Below are 13,529 nucleotides of genomic sequence, written 5' to 3' on the forward strand. Positions count from 1 at the left end.
ACTAATTAACTGACCAGATCAATATCCCAGGAGTTTAAATGACTTGATGCTATACTCGGATTAAAAAGTGTTCCTTTAATTCTTTTGAGCAGTTTATTAAGCTGCAATTCCTAATGAAATGACTTGTCAACTCTGCATGATTTACCCCTAAAATGCCAGTTATTACCCACACAGTTAATTTTTGTCCCTGCTTGGAACTGATCATGTTCTTTCTTAGCACCATTCTTTACAGAGAAAAATCCTGCTACAGGTACAGAGTGTCAGTAACAGGTCTGAGAAAATACAGATTGGCAATCTCAAGTGCAGATAGCAGGAAAGGTTAAAGGGAAAATGAAGCAGCATTAAAGTTTAATGGTAATGAGTTCCAATACATTTAGACAAGACATTTCTACATGCCACAGTAGATCTTACTTGGCTCAAGGACCTTACCATATGCTACAATAGGTGTTGGTCCTGCCAAGAAACAACATGTTCCACCTTCAACTCTTGCAGTTTAAAGACAAGCAGCATAAAGATGACTAGCTCAGAGGCCAGCGGAGGCAGAAACCAGAGGCCGCTGCCATAACAGGGTGCATTGTGGGATGAAGGAAACAAGCTATCGATTGTTATAGGTTTCTAGGGCTCAATTTAACAGATGGGCAGAAAAGGAATATACCAACAACAGGACAGGTGAAGACAATCAGTTACAGAGAGAAGAGAGGCTTATACAAATGATCAGCAAACAGATACAGTAATATTATTATCCGTAAAAGTTGCCATTTTATCGTCAAAACCAATGTGAATATACTGTGTCAAAAAAAAAAAAAAAAAAAATGACAACACCTAGACAAGCTAGAAACATATTTGGGCATCATAGGCACATATCTGATATAAAACCACCTGAGATCCTTGCTACTGAAATCTTGCTAAGATACTTAATTTTAGCCAAAAAGACTCTATCTCCACTAGTTATGGCTAGCTATCTCTCACCTGCTTCAGCAATACTCCTGGAGATGATGGTTATTACCATCCAGACAGTGTAGAGCTTCATCTAGATGCGTTGGTAAAGGCTATGTCGTGGCTGGTTAGGCTAGTGCATCCCTGCACACTGTGGTGGAATTGCTCATAGAAACAGAATGAGGTGTGGGCTGAACCCCTGAGGCAGGTAAAGACCTACGTTGGCCTGCAGACCTTGCCCTGCATGCCAACAAGTAGATTACCAGATGTACTGGCCATTCATTGGGGGACTCATTATGATGCCCATTCTCCCAGTGTTTGGCTAAACCTGCGACATCTAGTGCACTGGAAGGCAGCAGATTGTTGTATGTGGTTGTTATCAAAAGTTGTTTAATCAAAAGAAGTGCTATCTCTTTTGAGCAAAGGAGTCCAGCTTCTGTAGCCACTATTCTGCATGCTTTTCTATGATAGTACTGCTCCTGGGAGTTCTAGTAAGTGTAAGGCAGATGGGAGTAGACCTAACGTTCCTCCTAGTAGGCCCTCCAGGGGAGTTTCCATCCTCAACTGCAGGGATTAGTTCAATTCCCTAGCCTGAACAGTTAAAGTTATGATTTTGGCCTTTGGTGGTAAACCCCATATTAAATTCTAGTCTAGTCTATTTTTTATTGTTAAAGCTCCCTCTTCTAGGAAAGTGTATGTTCTGAAGTATTTCGCATCATAGTGTAAGAAGCGTCATTTGGATTAAGTCCATTGCCTGGAATTCCTCCAAGAGAAACTTTCCACATGTGCAGATCAACAGTATTTTATTGGGGAGATACTCCCTAATTTCCCATGGTTTATATGGGATCAGATAGTTGAGGGCTTTCTGCCCAGCGGGAACTCCTTCTTGGACCTATCCTAAAAATATTGGACCCTCTTTGATCCTCAAGAGTCAGTGTCGGATGATTGCCCTAGGGCAGGTGTACTGAATCCTGTTCCTAAGGATCTGCCTACCTGCAGAGTTCAGTTTCAACCCTACTCCAATACACTTGTCTGCAATTATCAAGTCCTTTTTGCAGAATGGAATAATTGGTATACAGTTGCCACTGGTGTCAACTCATGACGCAACGCTGAATTCCTATTTCCTGAGTAGGGAATGAGATGCTGCGTCTCATTGTCATACTTCAGGCAGGCCTGTGCATCTTCCATCAGATAATCTGAAGACGTGATGTTTGAGATGGCCTTTTATGGTGTAGGTGATGCAGTGCACTATGTCAGCTGACCTCTTAATGTGATTGCACACATTCTTCAGACACGGTTATGCCGAGGGCATTCCCCATAGTGTTATCGCATGATGCAGCATCTTGTTCCCCATTCAGGGAACCAGGGTTACATATGTAACATTTTGTATAAGGCACATTTTAAGGGGATGTGACTAAGTAAATGTGTATTTCTTTTCTTTCGTCTATGAAATAATTGGATATGCTTGATTTTGCTTGAACTGACCCCGATTTAATCACCATTATTTGTCTGTACTGTAACTGTTTTCAGAAAACTGTTTAAAAAATCTGTACATTATTTGAATGAGCAACTACTTTCTTTCTTTGGCAACAAACTGAGTACATTACAATTAGGAGTGCATAGAGATTGCTAATTTATCAAACAGAATCAGTTTTGCATTTACCCGGTACAGCAGTCCCTCCAGGAGCCAGCGTTGGAAGCTTTGCTGTGGAACAAATACATTAGCTTAAATCAAACATGACATACTAGGTGCTTTCCAGGTATTTGGTGGATTAAGCCTATTTGTTTTACCTGGTTTTCCACTTGGTGCAACGGGCAGACCAGTACCTCCAGGAACACCGATGCCAGTGCCGCCCGGTACAACCACCAAGTCACCACCAGGTGTTGCTCCAGGAGCTGCTATTCCAGTTCCAGTGATCCCAGTGCCTAGCAAACAATGGGAAGATGTGCACCAGGTCAATTCCATTATGCATCTTTACCTTCTTAAAAGGCAGGTAAACACAGGTTTAGATGGACCAGCCTGTTAAGTATCGTATGAAGCTAATATATATAAACTACTGTACCAGTTTTAGGAGGTTTGACTCCCCCGGGATATCCTGAAAAGATTGAAAGGAGTCTTATTGATTGCTGGTGATTATTATCTCACACTGATAGTGACATGTTTGTTGGTCAGTTGAACCAAGTACCTCCAACCCCAGCTCCTGGTATCAGTCCCGTCCCAGTTCCAGGCAGTGGTGCTCCTGCGGAACCAGGTACTGTACCTGCACCTCCTGCAGGCAACCCATGTCACCAATCATAGCATTACCTCATAGTTTGCACTAACATCTCTTTTTCTACAGTTTATTATGATTCTTTTGAAAAAAATGTACAGGCAGCTGCCATGACTAGTTATTTTGGTAACCCTTTAGATTAGGGGATACATATGCACTATTAAGAATTTTCCCTCAAACTTTCAATTTGCTGCTTACTGACCGTAAGTAATGTACTGTTTATAGGTATGGGGTGATTTAAGGGAATTAGAATATGGTCATGCATTACCATGTGCTTTATAGAGTCAATATGCAAGTAATACACATGCTAATAAACGACTACTTAGTAAATTATGTTCCATAATCTAAAGTGTTATCATAATTTTATTGTAATCAAAAAGAATGGTCAGTATTTTCTATTAAATATTTAGAATTTTGCTAGTCAACTTTTTTTTCTATAATGAAATTAACTTATTGAAGTTCATAAAAATACTTTAATAAAGCTATTGGCATTATGTAACTGTATATTCTCACGAATGGTTACTTGCATATCTACATACTTCAATACGAAATAAGTTTTAACCATTTTAATTTGCTCTTAATAGGCAGTGTCCTAAATTACTCATATATTTATATCATGAGTAGGCTGTACACACCTAGAGTGAATATGATTTAAGACATTTTTCAAAAGTCCTATTAGTTTCTTTTGGCGTAAATAGAAGTATGAAAAACCTAAATAAATACAAAATATTAAAATACCTTTTTAGGTAGACATACAAAATTTTCTCACCATATTTCGGAGGTTTAACTCCTGCTGGATACCCTGCAATACCATAAAATCATTTAAGAGAATGAATCTTTTAGATCACAATTTATGATTTATAATGCTTACTTGATTTTTATGAGAATTCAGTGAAAGACTTTTAGGAATAAAGCACAAGTGAACTGTAATTTTAATCAAAATATATCTTGAATAAATGGCGAGACTGTATACTGTATGTAAAAAAAATACCTCCAGGTACACCTCCAGGTACTCCACCTGGGACTCCACCTGGGACTCCACCTGGGACACCTGCCCATGGATGAGATTTGGCATTAAAATAATGAAGAAACAGAACAGAAGTAGTGACAGATCTGTATTTGTGTAATGCACATCCAAGTGTAGTGATGATAAAATAAAAGCATGGTTTGGTCATATGCCTTGGTTGTTGACTGGATGTTGATTTGTGAGTGGGGCTCTCAAAAAAAAATAAAAAAATAAAAATTCCAATAAAATTGGGTTGAAAGAGATGAGAGCTTGCAGGATTGGGGTTTATGAGAAATCCCGCATACTTCGCTAGAGAGAAGATTGTTGATTTCCAGTTAAGATAGTGGTTCTCATATCCTGGTCCTAGGAACCTACTGCTCTACACATTTTTTATGTATTTTTTATTTGACACATTCAGTTCAGTTCATGAAACTCTCTCCTAATGAGATGATGATCAGAATCAGTTGTTCATTAACGAAGACATAACAAATGTTCAGATTGATGGGTCTGGATTTGAGTTATGACATTTTGATTAAAAATAAATCAATTTTGTTTTTAATTTGAGAATATGTCAATCATTCACAAGAAGGTCTATAAATTGCATTTAGAAAACAGATAGGGGAAATTTTCATTTCATGCCAACTTTTATTTCAGTTTAGAGCAGGGGTGGGCAAGAGTTTAGTGCCAACCCTGTCGAACACACCTAGTTAATCAGGGTGTTCAGGATTATTGGAAAATAACTGGCAGGCTTGTTGGAGCAGGGCTGGAACTGAAGTCAACAGGAAATATATTATTCAATATATTAAAACTCCTATATGCTATAAAAATGAAAATAATTTACCATATTTAGGTGGTTTTGCCCCAGTCCCGTATCCTGTGAAAATATGAAATCTGCCTTTACTTTCAGTAAAAAGCATCTATGCAAATACACATTTGAGAAAAAGTATCAATCATTCTGTTACTGGCGAGAAATCATCCACTTATTTCTGCTGGATCAACCTGGGACCAGTTCTTCGCTACTGTCTGAACATCATGGGAATTGAACTCTGCTGGTTGTAGTTCTATTGTACCTCATATGTTTATCTTTACAGAATATTTTAGAGTGAAGGAGTTTCTGAGTCGCATCAGTTAACTACTGGTGTACCTCAGGGTCTGGTTCTTAGCCCCCTCCACTTCTGGATATACACAACTACACTGGCACCTATCATCCAGATAATTTTTTTTCTTCCACTGGTTTACTCAAAAGATAAAGACATGCAGTCTTCTTTACTTGCCTCAGTCTGGATTCAACTACACCATCTCTAAAGGCCCGATATACTTCACACAAAGTTAGTTTTTGTTCTTCATTTGGGGGCAAAAATAAATTGGAAAAGGCTAAGCGACATATACTGTATACTGTTTCCGAATTTTCCAATTCCAATAGATCAATGTAAACAAGACTTGCAACACTCGCGTCAGCTGTTTCAAACTGCCTAAATGTACTCAAAACTAATTTCTTTTCAGCCTGATTTCATTTAAAACTATGTCATATCAGTTCATGCTTCAAATTATTTTGAAGTATATCGGGGCTTTAACTAGTGCTCCAACGACACCAACTCCAGTTGAAGTTTCTGGTCTTCCTGGCAAGTCCAGTGCAACACCATCATTATTCATCTAGGCTCATCAACAATATTAAGTTTATGCATTTAGCAGACGCTTTAATCCAAAGCGACTTACATTGCATTCAAGCTAAAAATTTTCTCATAACAAGTGTTCATTGGGATTTGAACCCCCAACCTTGCACTTGCTAGAACAGTGCGTCACCACTTGAGCTACAGGAACATCAATATGTATATATGTATATAGTAGCTTTACTACAAAAGAAAGATCAGACACTTTCTATCTGAAGATAGAAATCTATGCAGCAGAGCATTTGAAGTTCAGTGAACCAAAGAGAGAGGCTACATGTTACACAAGTTTAGAACACAGCAAGAATTACATCACACCATGTTGTTGTCTAATCAGGGTTAATGTTGTAGTGTACTGGCTGAATATTTGGAAATGTAATAATTTATAGAGCCCGACCGATATATCGGCCGGCCGATATTATCGGCCGATATGAGCTAATTGCATTTAAATCGGCATCGGCGTTTATAACGGCCGATGAAACATGAGAAACAGTCTCATATTCTTCACTCATGTTATGAGTGTTGCATAGTTTGCCCACCAGAGGGCGGTCTGCAGCTCCAGAGTTGCAACAGCGCCAGAAATCCACAAAGAAGAAAGCGATCAGCCAAGCCACCCAGGTGAGTCTGTCGTTCGTCATGTGAAATGATTGTAGATTTAGTTCATACACTGTATATAAAAACGGTGTGGTAGTTCTAGTTAACGGTCCTATCATTATCACTTCTAAATATTCTGTAACATCACTTACAGCCGCTAATGCATTGCTATATTAGATTAGCCACAAAGCTAATACCATGTTTATCAGTGGAAGAGCGCGAACGTTAATAAGAGGTCGAACTATAAAGTTAGCGTTTAGTGCTTATTCTATTGCGGTGTGTTTCCCACATAATGACCGCGTAATGGGCCTTTCACACAGGACGCGGTATGCACAGCGCTTGGCCGCTGGGTTTAGCGTTGCCCTTCAGATACAACGCGATTTGCCCTGCTCTGCGCTATGGCGTAGGCGGAGTTTTAAAAACTTTTAGCGGGAGCTCTTTCATAGTCTGTTGTTCCTCTTTTCGGTCAGCAGCAAACATGTATCTGTCCCGTTGTAAGAAGCGAGCGATAGCGCTAGTCCTGCTGATGAGAATTAAGAGAGAAGCAAGGAAGAAGAGGCTACCCTCAGGCCCAGGGAACAATTTGGTGAATTCAGGCTGGTTACGTTACTCTAACGCTAATATAGCTTCCTTTTTAGCAGGCCCCTTAAATGCTTGCTATTAACTTGTTTGAAGGTGGTTCTTCTCAAAATTGACAGCGGTGTGTTCATGGCACTAACGTTAACCATTTTGATTCAGACTGCACAAAGAGAAGAGGAGAAGATATACGGGTCCGTTGTGAATGTGTCTGTGAGAGCAAATATAGTGTAGTTACAGTAACTACAGTAGGTGCGTCAGAAATGATTAAATCAGAGGGGACATGTAAATAAATGTGAGCTGAACAAGCGCTTTTTTCTTTTCTTTTTTTTTCTTACATATTGTTTCAAAGCAGCTTTACAGACATAACAGGAAAATGTTGAAATAATATTGTTAAATATAAGGAGGTTAATACCTATTGCTTGACAAATAAAAAAAAATATATATATTTCTCATTTTTGCCTATGTAGGAGATCCCTGTTTATTATTATTATAATTCTAATGATGACATGAGTAATGATACATGGTGATATTATTAATACACATGCTTATTCTTTCTATGTCTCTCTTTCTGCCCTACAGATGGCTGAAAAAGGTGAATGATGTAGCAGCAAAAGTGTGGGACTACTTCTGCAAATACTTTAACTTTAACTTTAGTATTATAATTTATTTACAGTACACACAGACTGTTAAAATCAGCTTCAACTGGAAGAAAGTAAAAGTGTTAAATGTTTAAAATCAGACTGTTTTTTGATCGTTAAAAAATATATACTTTTGATGTGCAATTGTTTAGTGATTGAGACCGTAATCTAAGGCTTTTTTTTACATAAATCCCTTCTGGAAAATGGTTTATACAGCCCACATACATAGAACAGGCAGATATTTTGCCATTGAATGTTATGTAAGTGCAGCTTATAGGAAATGGGTCTAATATCCAGTTTATTTTCAAAATCAAAATATCGGCTTATAAATCGGCTCTTTTCGAGTTAATATCCGCATCGGCCCCCAAAAATCCATATCGGTCGGGCTCTAATAATTTACCTCCATATCCAGTTCCTATTCCAACTCCACTTGGGACTCCACCAGCTCCACCCAAACCTGATGACAAAATAACACAAGGAAGGACATGCAATCATAACTTGTATCTTCTGGAGCAATGAAATATAATTAAATGTTGCAGGGCATTAAAGTGCCACATGTTTTGGAGTGGAAATGAAAACATGTTCAGCAGAATTATCTGATTTCATATTTTATGCAGTCAAAGACTCTTTTAAAAAGGTCAATTCTTTAACTGGCACACACACACACAAATTATTGTAAAATGTTAGTAAACAAAACTTTTATAAAATAAATGTATTGATAAATCAATTCCAAATCTCAAGTCTATGTAATTTCTTCTCTAGGATTTGTATGTCTACCAATTTTTACTAGTCAGACTAATAATAAAATATGAAAAGAAAGCAAAACAAAAATAATAGAATTAAGATGATGGAAACATCATGAAATTTAAAACAATAATTCAGACTAAAAAATAATAATATTAATTTAATAATTAATATCAAGTTACTCATATGCCTGAGAAAAAAAAAGTTTTAAGAGAAGATTTAAATGTAAAAAGTATAGGGGGAAATCTAAAATGGACAAAGGTAGGGAATTCCAGAGCTTAGGACCAAGAACTGAGAAAGCTCTGTCGCCTTTGGATTTAAGTCGAGATTTTGGAACATTTAATATCATCTGAGTAGAGGATCTGATTGTTCTCACTGGACAATATGAGTGGAGAAGGTCTGAAATATATTAAGGGGCAAGACCATGAGTTATTTAAATACAAATACTAAAACCTTAAAATCAACTCTGAATCGAACAGGTATATCCAATGAAGTGATGATAACACAGGTGTAATATGTTCTCTCTTTTTGTCCCTGTTAAAAAACGAGCCGCAGCATTCTGTACCAGTTGTAATCGCGAGAGAGAGGACTGATTTATTCCAGCATAAAGAGCATTACAGTAGTCCAGCCTGGTTGAAATAAATGCATGAATAACAGTCTCCAAATCACTAAAGCCAAGAAAATTTTTCAGCTTGCGAAGTCCCCTAAGCTGCAGAAAACTGGCTCCAACTACAGAGTTAATTTGTTTATCAAATATTAATTCAGGATCAACTGTAACGACCAGATTTTTTACTTTTATCACAGATGCTATCTTGAAGGGGTCCTAGGGTAGAACTTCAATTATTTAAAAGGTGTGAAGGGCCAAACAACATAACATCAGTCTTCTTCTGATTCAATTGAAGGAAATTATTGTCCATCCAAGCTTAATGTCCTCTAAACAAGCTAGAAGAGAGGAAACTGAATCAGTACCTGATTTTAATGGAAAATAGAGCTGAGTGTCATCAGCATAAATGTGATATGAAACTTTATGGGCCTCAAAAATGGAACGAAGAGGGAGTAAAGTATAAGGAAAATAAGGTTGGACCCAGAATTGAGCCCTGTGGCACCCCACAAGTGACAGGAACTGAGCTTGATGAAAATTCTCCAATTTCCACCGCAAAATTCCTGTTTGCGAGATATGATGCAAACCAATCTAGTGCACCATCACGAATGCCAGCTTCATTGTCCAATCTCTTTAACAAGATACGATGATCCACAGTATCAAGTCCAATAATAGAAGAATAGTGCAGGGTCTGCGGATAGTAAGAGGTCATCTACTACCCTCAAAAGTGCAGATTCAGTGCTGTGTTTAGCTCTGAAGCCAGACTGAAAAGGATCCAGAATATTGTTAGAGATTAAATAGGGGGAAATTTGATTTAGTACACAGTTTTCCAAATTTTTGTGCAAAAATGTAAGTTTCGAAATGGGCCTATAGTTATAAAAATCAGAAGGATCGAGATTATCTTTTTTGAGCAAAGGATGGACCACAGCCTGTTTAAGGCTGTTTATACAAAAAGTGTTGCCAGTACTTTCACAACAGCAAGCTTATTTTGAGTAAAGCAACATATTAATAAGACAAACATGCTTGGTCATGGTTTCAGTCCATTGAACATGAGCTTCAAACATTCTAAACCAATCTGTTTCAAGGAACATGTTTTCAGTACAAAAATGAATTTATGTCTTCAACGACGAAAGTAATTTAACAGGCTTTTTGATTTGGGGTTGCAACATATTCTTCAAATATTAAACAGAAAATATTTTGTAAATGGCTAGGCAAAATCAAAAACAGTGTAAACCAGGAAAAAATACTGAAGTAATAAAAAAGAAAGAAATTAAATGAAAACACTGTTTTCTAAAACTAAATTCAAAATCAATTATGTCTTTTGTTTAAAAAAAAAGAAGCATATTTACTCACGATATAAACTGTTATAAGCTGTTATAGTCACTATAGCTCTGCTCATTGACAGGCATTTTTGCTTACCTGTTCCAGGCACAACACCAGTCCCACCTGGTAAACCACCACCAGCACCCAAACCTAGACAAAGAATTTGTATTTAGAGGAGTATATTCAAGGTCACTAATATATATATATATATATATATATATATATATATATATATATATATATATATATATATATATATATATATATATCTTGCTTATATCTATAGATCTATATATAATCAATTAATAAATATACCATATTTTAGAGCCTTGGCACCAGCAGGGTATCCTTAAACAGAAATATGAACAGTTGAGCAAGGAAAATGTTGATGCATTTTAATCCAAAATTTCAAAAAGAGGTTTAAAAGGATCAGCATATCTAAAATGTAATTTAATATTTTGCCTTTTGCATGTCTTCATGCTTTTATGCAGAATGAATCAGTGATACCTCCTGCTCCAGTTATTGGTACTCCTCCTGGTACTCCTCCTGGTACTCCTCCGGGGACCCCCAAACCTGTTCCTCCAGGCACTCCTGAGGCCACAATAGCATAATCTTTGACTGTACAATACCCTAACAACAATCCTGTATTTAAGTGCATCTTAATAAGACATTTATTATTATTATTATTATTATTATTATTATTATTATTATTATTATTATTATTATAAAGCTCTATAACAAAATTCCAATGCAAATGCCAAAATGAATAGCATGAATAATTGGATTTATCTTACATACTGTAGCATTACCAATGCACCTAAATCATAGAAAAAAAGTCAGTCCCATACCATATTTAGGGGGTTTCGCACCAGCTCCTAGCCCTAAAAACATTTATCACTATTACTAAACATCAACACAAACTATCATGAGAAACAAAATTAGTTTTACTGACAAACAACATTTGTGAGAAATGGAGACAGTTGAACATATACAGACCTCCAGCCCCAGGCACAGCTCCAGGAACCCCTCCGAGCCCAGCAACAGAACCGTAGCCTGGGACAACACCGGCCCCTCCTACAGACATGATGTGCAGCTAATCAGTATCAATATATTTCTTTAGATTTGTATTTATTAATTACAAAGATGTGCAGTAAAAATTATCGGAAAGTGCTATTTTAGAATAAAACTACTTCTGGGTTATTTATTTGACCCAAATGCTGGGTTCAGCTTGGATCATGTCATTGGGTTATTTTTTTATATTTTTACCAAGGTTCTGGGTCATTTTTAACACTGGGTTATTTTTGTCTAACTAATCGCTGGTTGAGCCTGTCTCAGATGAAACAATGCAGCTGATGAGTTACAGTCAGAAAGGGATTTTTGTGTCCTCCAGGAGATAGTGGTTCTCAGCACCACCCCCACTGATTTGGTGCACTATTTCCAGAAAATAAAGATTTGTATACATTTTATTTCCTTTATAAACTCTTTAATGTGGTGTAAATTATATCATTTTACACAACGCAACATATGGACGAGATGTCAGCTGTGTCAACAGTGGTTGTTTTGTGCTGGAAATGCCTTTTACTTGCATAAGATAAATGGATTTTCTTCATTATAATACAAAATGTAATTTAATATTACATTAAAATATGTTCTCTAGTCTCAGTACTGTTTGTTTAATGGGCAGGTTTTGGAGTCAATCATGTCATCTCTCAGCTACGAGTGAATCGCAAGGCCCCAGTCTAAAGTTCACTGTTCCCCCGCAAACAGCAGCCTTTCACCGTATTAGATGTTGGCAACACACCGGCAAAAGAATTAGCACGGTAAAATCTCAGTAAAAAGCAATTACAGAGTACAGATAAATATGCTTAATTAAAATGCTACTTTTAAATGTGGCTTTTTTATTTCTAAAATGCTTGTTAAACAAGTTTAAATGTATTTAATATCGCAAACTGTATTCACCCATATAAATTCAGTTTGTCTTGTGGGTGTTCTTGCTTGATAATAAATAAATATATTTTGATTATTGCTGTTGCCTATAGTAATTCTGTGCGTGATTTTTAATTTCTAGCCCATTTTAAGCCAGCAATATAGTAATTTTTAAACAAAAAATTCCTTAAATTGAACAACCCAGCATGGTGGGAATAACATTTAACCCAACCAGCTAGGTCAAAATAACCCAGTATGTGTGTCCTGTCCAATATTTACCCAGTGCTGGGTTGCCGAATGACCCAAGCTGGGTTCTTTTTAACCCAGCATTTTTTTGAGTGTACTACCTATCTCAAATACTCCACGTCTACTGATAATTTTTATTTAATATATAGTTATACTCTCCTTATCTTTCTCTTTGAAAAATACCATGGCAAACTATGTTTTTTTTCATAAATAATATAACATCAAAGAACACGTTTGCAAGACTAGAACACTAACAGCTCCCAGCACCAAGTTCCTGCTATTGTCCAGGCTTCCAAGCCCACTAAAACTTGTACTGTACATCTAATGTCTGAAGCGAAATGTCACGCACCTATAAACAATAACTGGAAGAGAATTGCAAGCAAAGGGGTATACCCCCCTTTTTTTGTTTTCATGTTCATCCACACTACATTATTAAATTCCATTTACACCTGAAATGTGTAAAAGCTCTTACCATATTTAGGAGGCTTCACTCCACCTGGATATACTAAAAGATAATTTGTAAAGTTATTTCTATATTTATTATTTAATGAACTTTGTCCAAAAGATTAAAACTTCATTATTAGCAACATTCTAGCATTTTGAAATGAACTGTAGGTTTCATCAAATGCAATATTAAATGTAGTGTAAAACTCACCTCCAGCCCCTGGTGATGTTCCAGGAATTCCACCGGCTCCCCCCACTACTCCACCGACTGGGGCACCTTTTCGAAACATTTTAATAAATTAAGCAGCAAACCAATTTACTAATTATCCCTGGGATATTAAAATCCATTCAGTCAGTTCTGAGTGACTTGATCTTGAGGGCATCTAGTATGTATGTATGTATATTGGCCAATTTGGGAACCAAGAAGCACCATCATAGGCAGAAAAGATTGCATTACCAAAATGTAAAATTGATGTTTAGGTGCATGTACATGTGAAATCAGATACATCTGAAATCTGATGACAAAGCACAGTGTACAGTTGTACTCATGGCCAC

The 13,529-nt window shown here is 36.8% G+C and overlaps 1 protein-coding gene across 10 annotated transcripts in view; it reads right to left on the reverse strand.

The window, feature by feature from the left end:
• Window positions 1–13,529, reverse strand: part of elna (elastin a) — a 65,348-nt gene that overhangs the window by 12,521 nt on the left and 39,298 nt on the right. For all 10 annotated transcript variants that reach the window (XM_052576628.1, XM_052576629.1, XM_052576636.1 and 7 more), the window contains 15 exons: window positions 13,186–13,251; window positions 13,003–13,035; window positions 11,355–11,432; window positions 11,207–11,239; window positions 10,866–10,949; window positions 10,674–10,706; window positions 10,455–10,508; window positions 8,091–8,147; window positions 5,054–5,086; window positions 4,198–4,257; window positions 3,976–4,008; window positions 3,123–3,206; window positions 3,000–3,032; window positions 2,728–2,862; window positions 2,600–2,641 (listed from right to left, as the gene is read on the reverse strand). In XM_052576628.1, the coding sequence (XP_052432588.1) occupies window positions 2,600–2,641; window positions 2,728–2,862; window positions 3,000–3,032; window positions 3,123–3,206; window positions 3,976–4,008; window positions 4,198–4,257; window positions 5,054–5,086; window positions 8,091–8,147; window positions 10,455–10,508; window positions 10,674–10,706; window positions 10,866–10,949; window positions 11,207–11,239; window positions 11,355–11,432; window positions 13,003–13,035; window positions 13,186–13,251 (858 nt within the window). The remainder of the gene's footprint in view (window positions 1–2,599; window positions 2,642–2,727; window positions 2,863–2,999; window positions 3,033–3,122; window positions 3,207–3,975; window positions 4,009–4,197; window positions 4,258–5,053; window positions 5,087–8,090; window positions 8,148–10,454; window positions 10,509–10,673; window positions 10,707–10,865; window positions 10,950–11,206; window positions 11,240–11,354; window positions 11,433–13,002; window positions 13,036–13,185; window positions 13,252–13,529) is intronic.

Source organism: Carassius gibelio, chromosome B15 (assembly GCF_023724105.1).
Source record: "Carassius gibelio isolate Cgi1373 ecotype wild population from Czech Republic chromosome B15, carGib1.2-hapl.c, whole genome shotgun sequence".
Classification (NCBI taxonomy): domain Eukaryota; kingdom Metazoa; phylum Chordata; class Actinopteri; order Cypriniformes; family Cyprinidae; genus Carassius; species Carassius gibelio.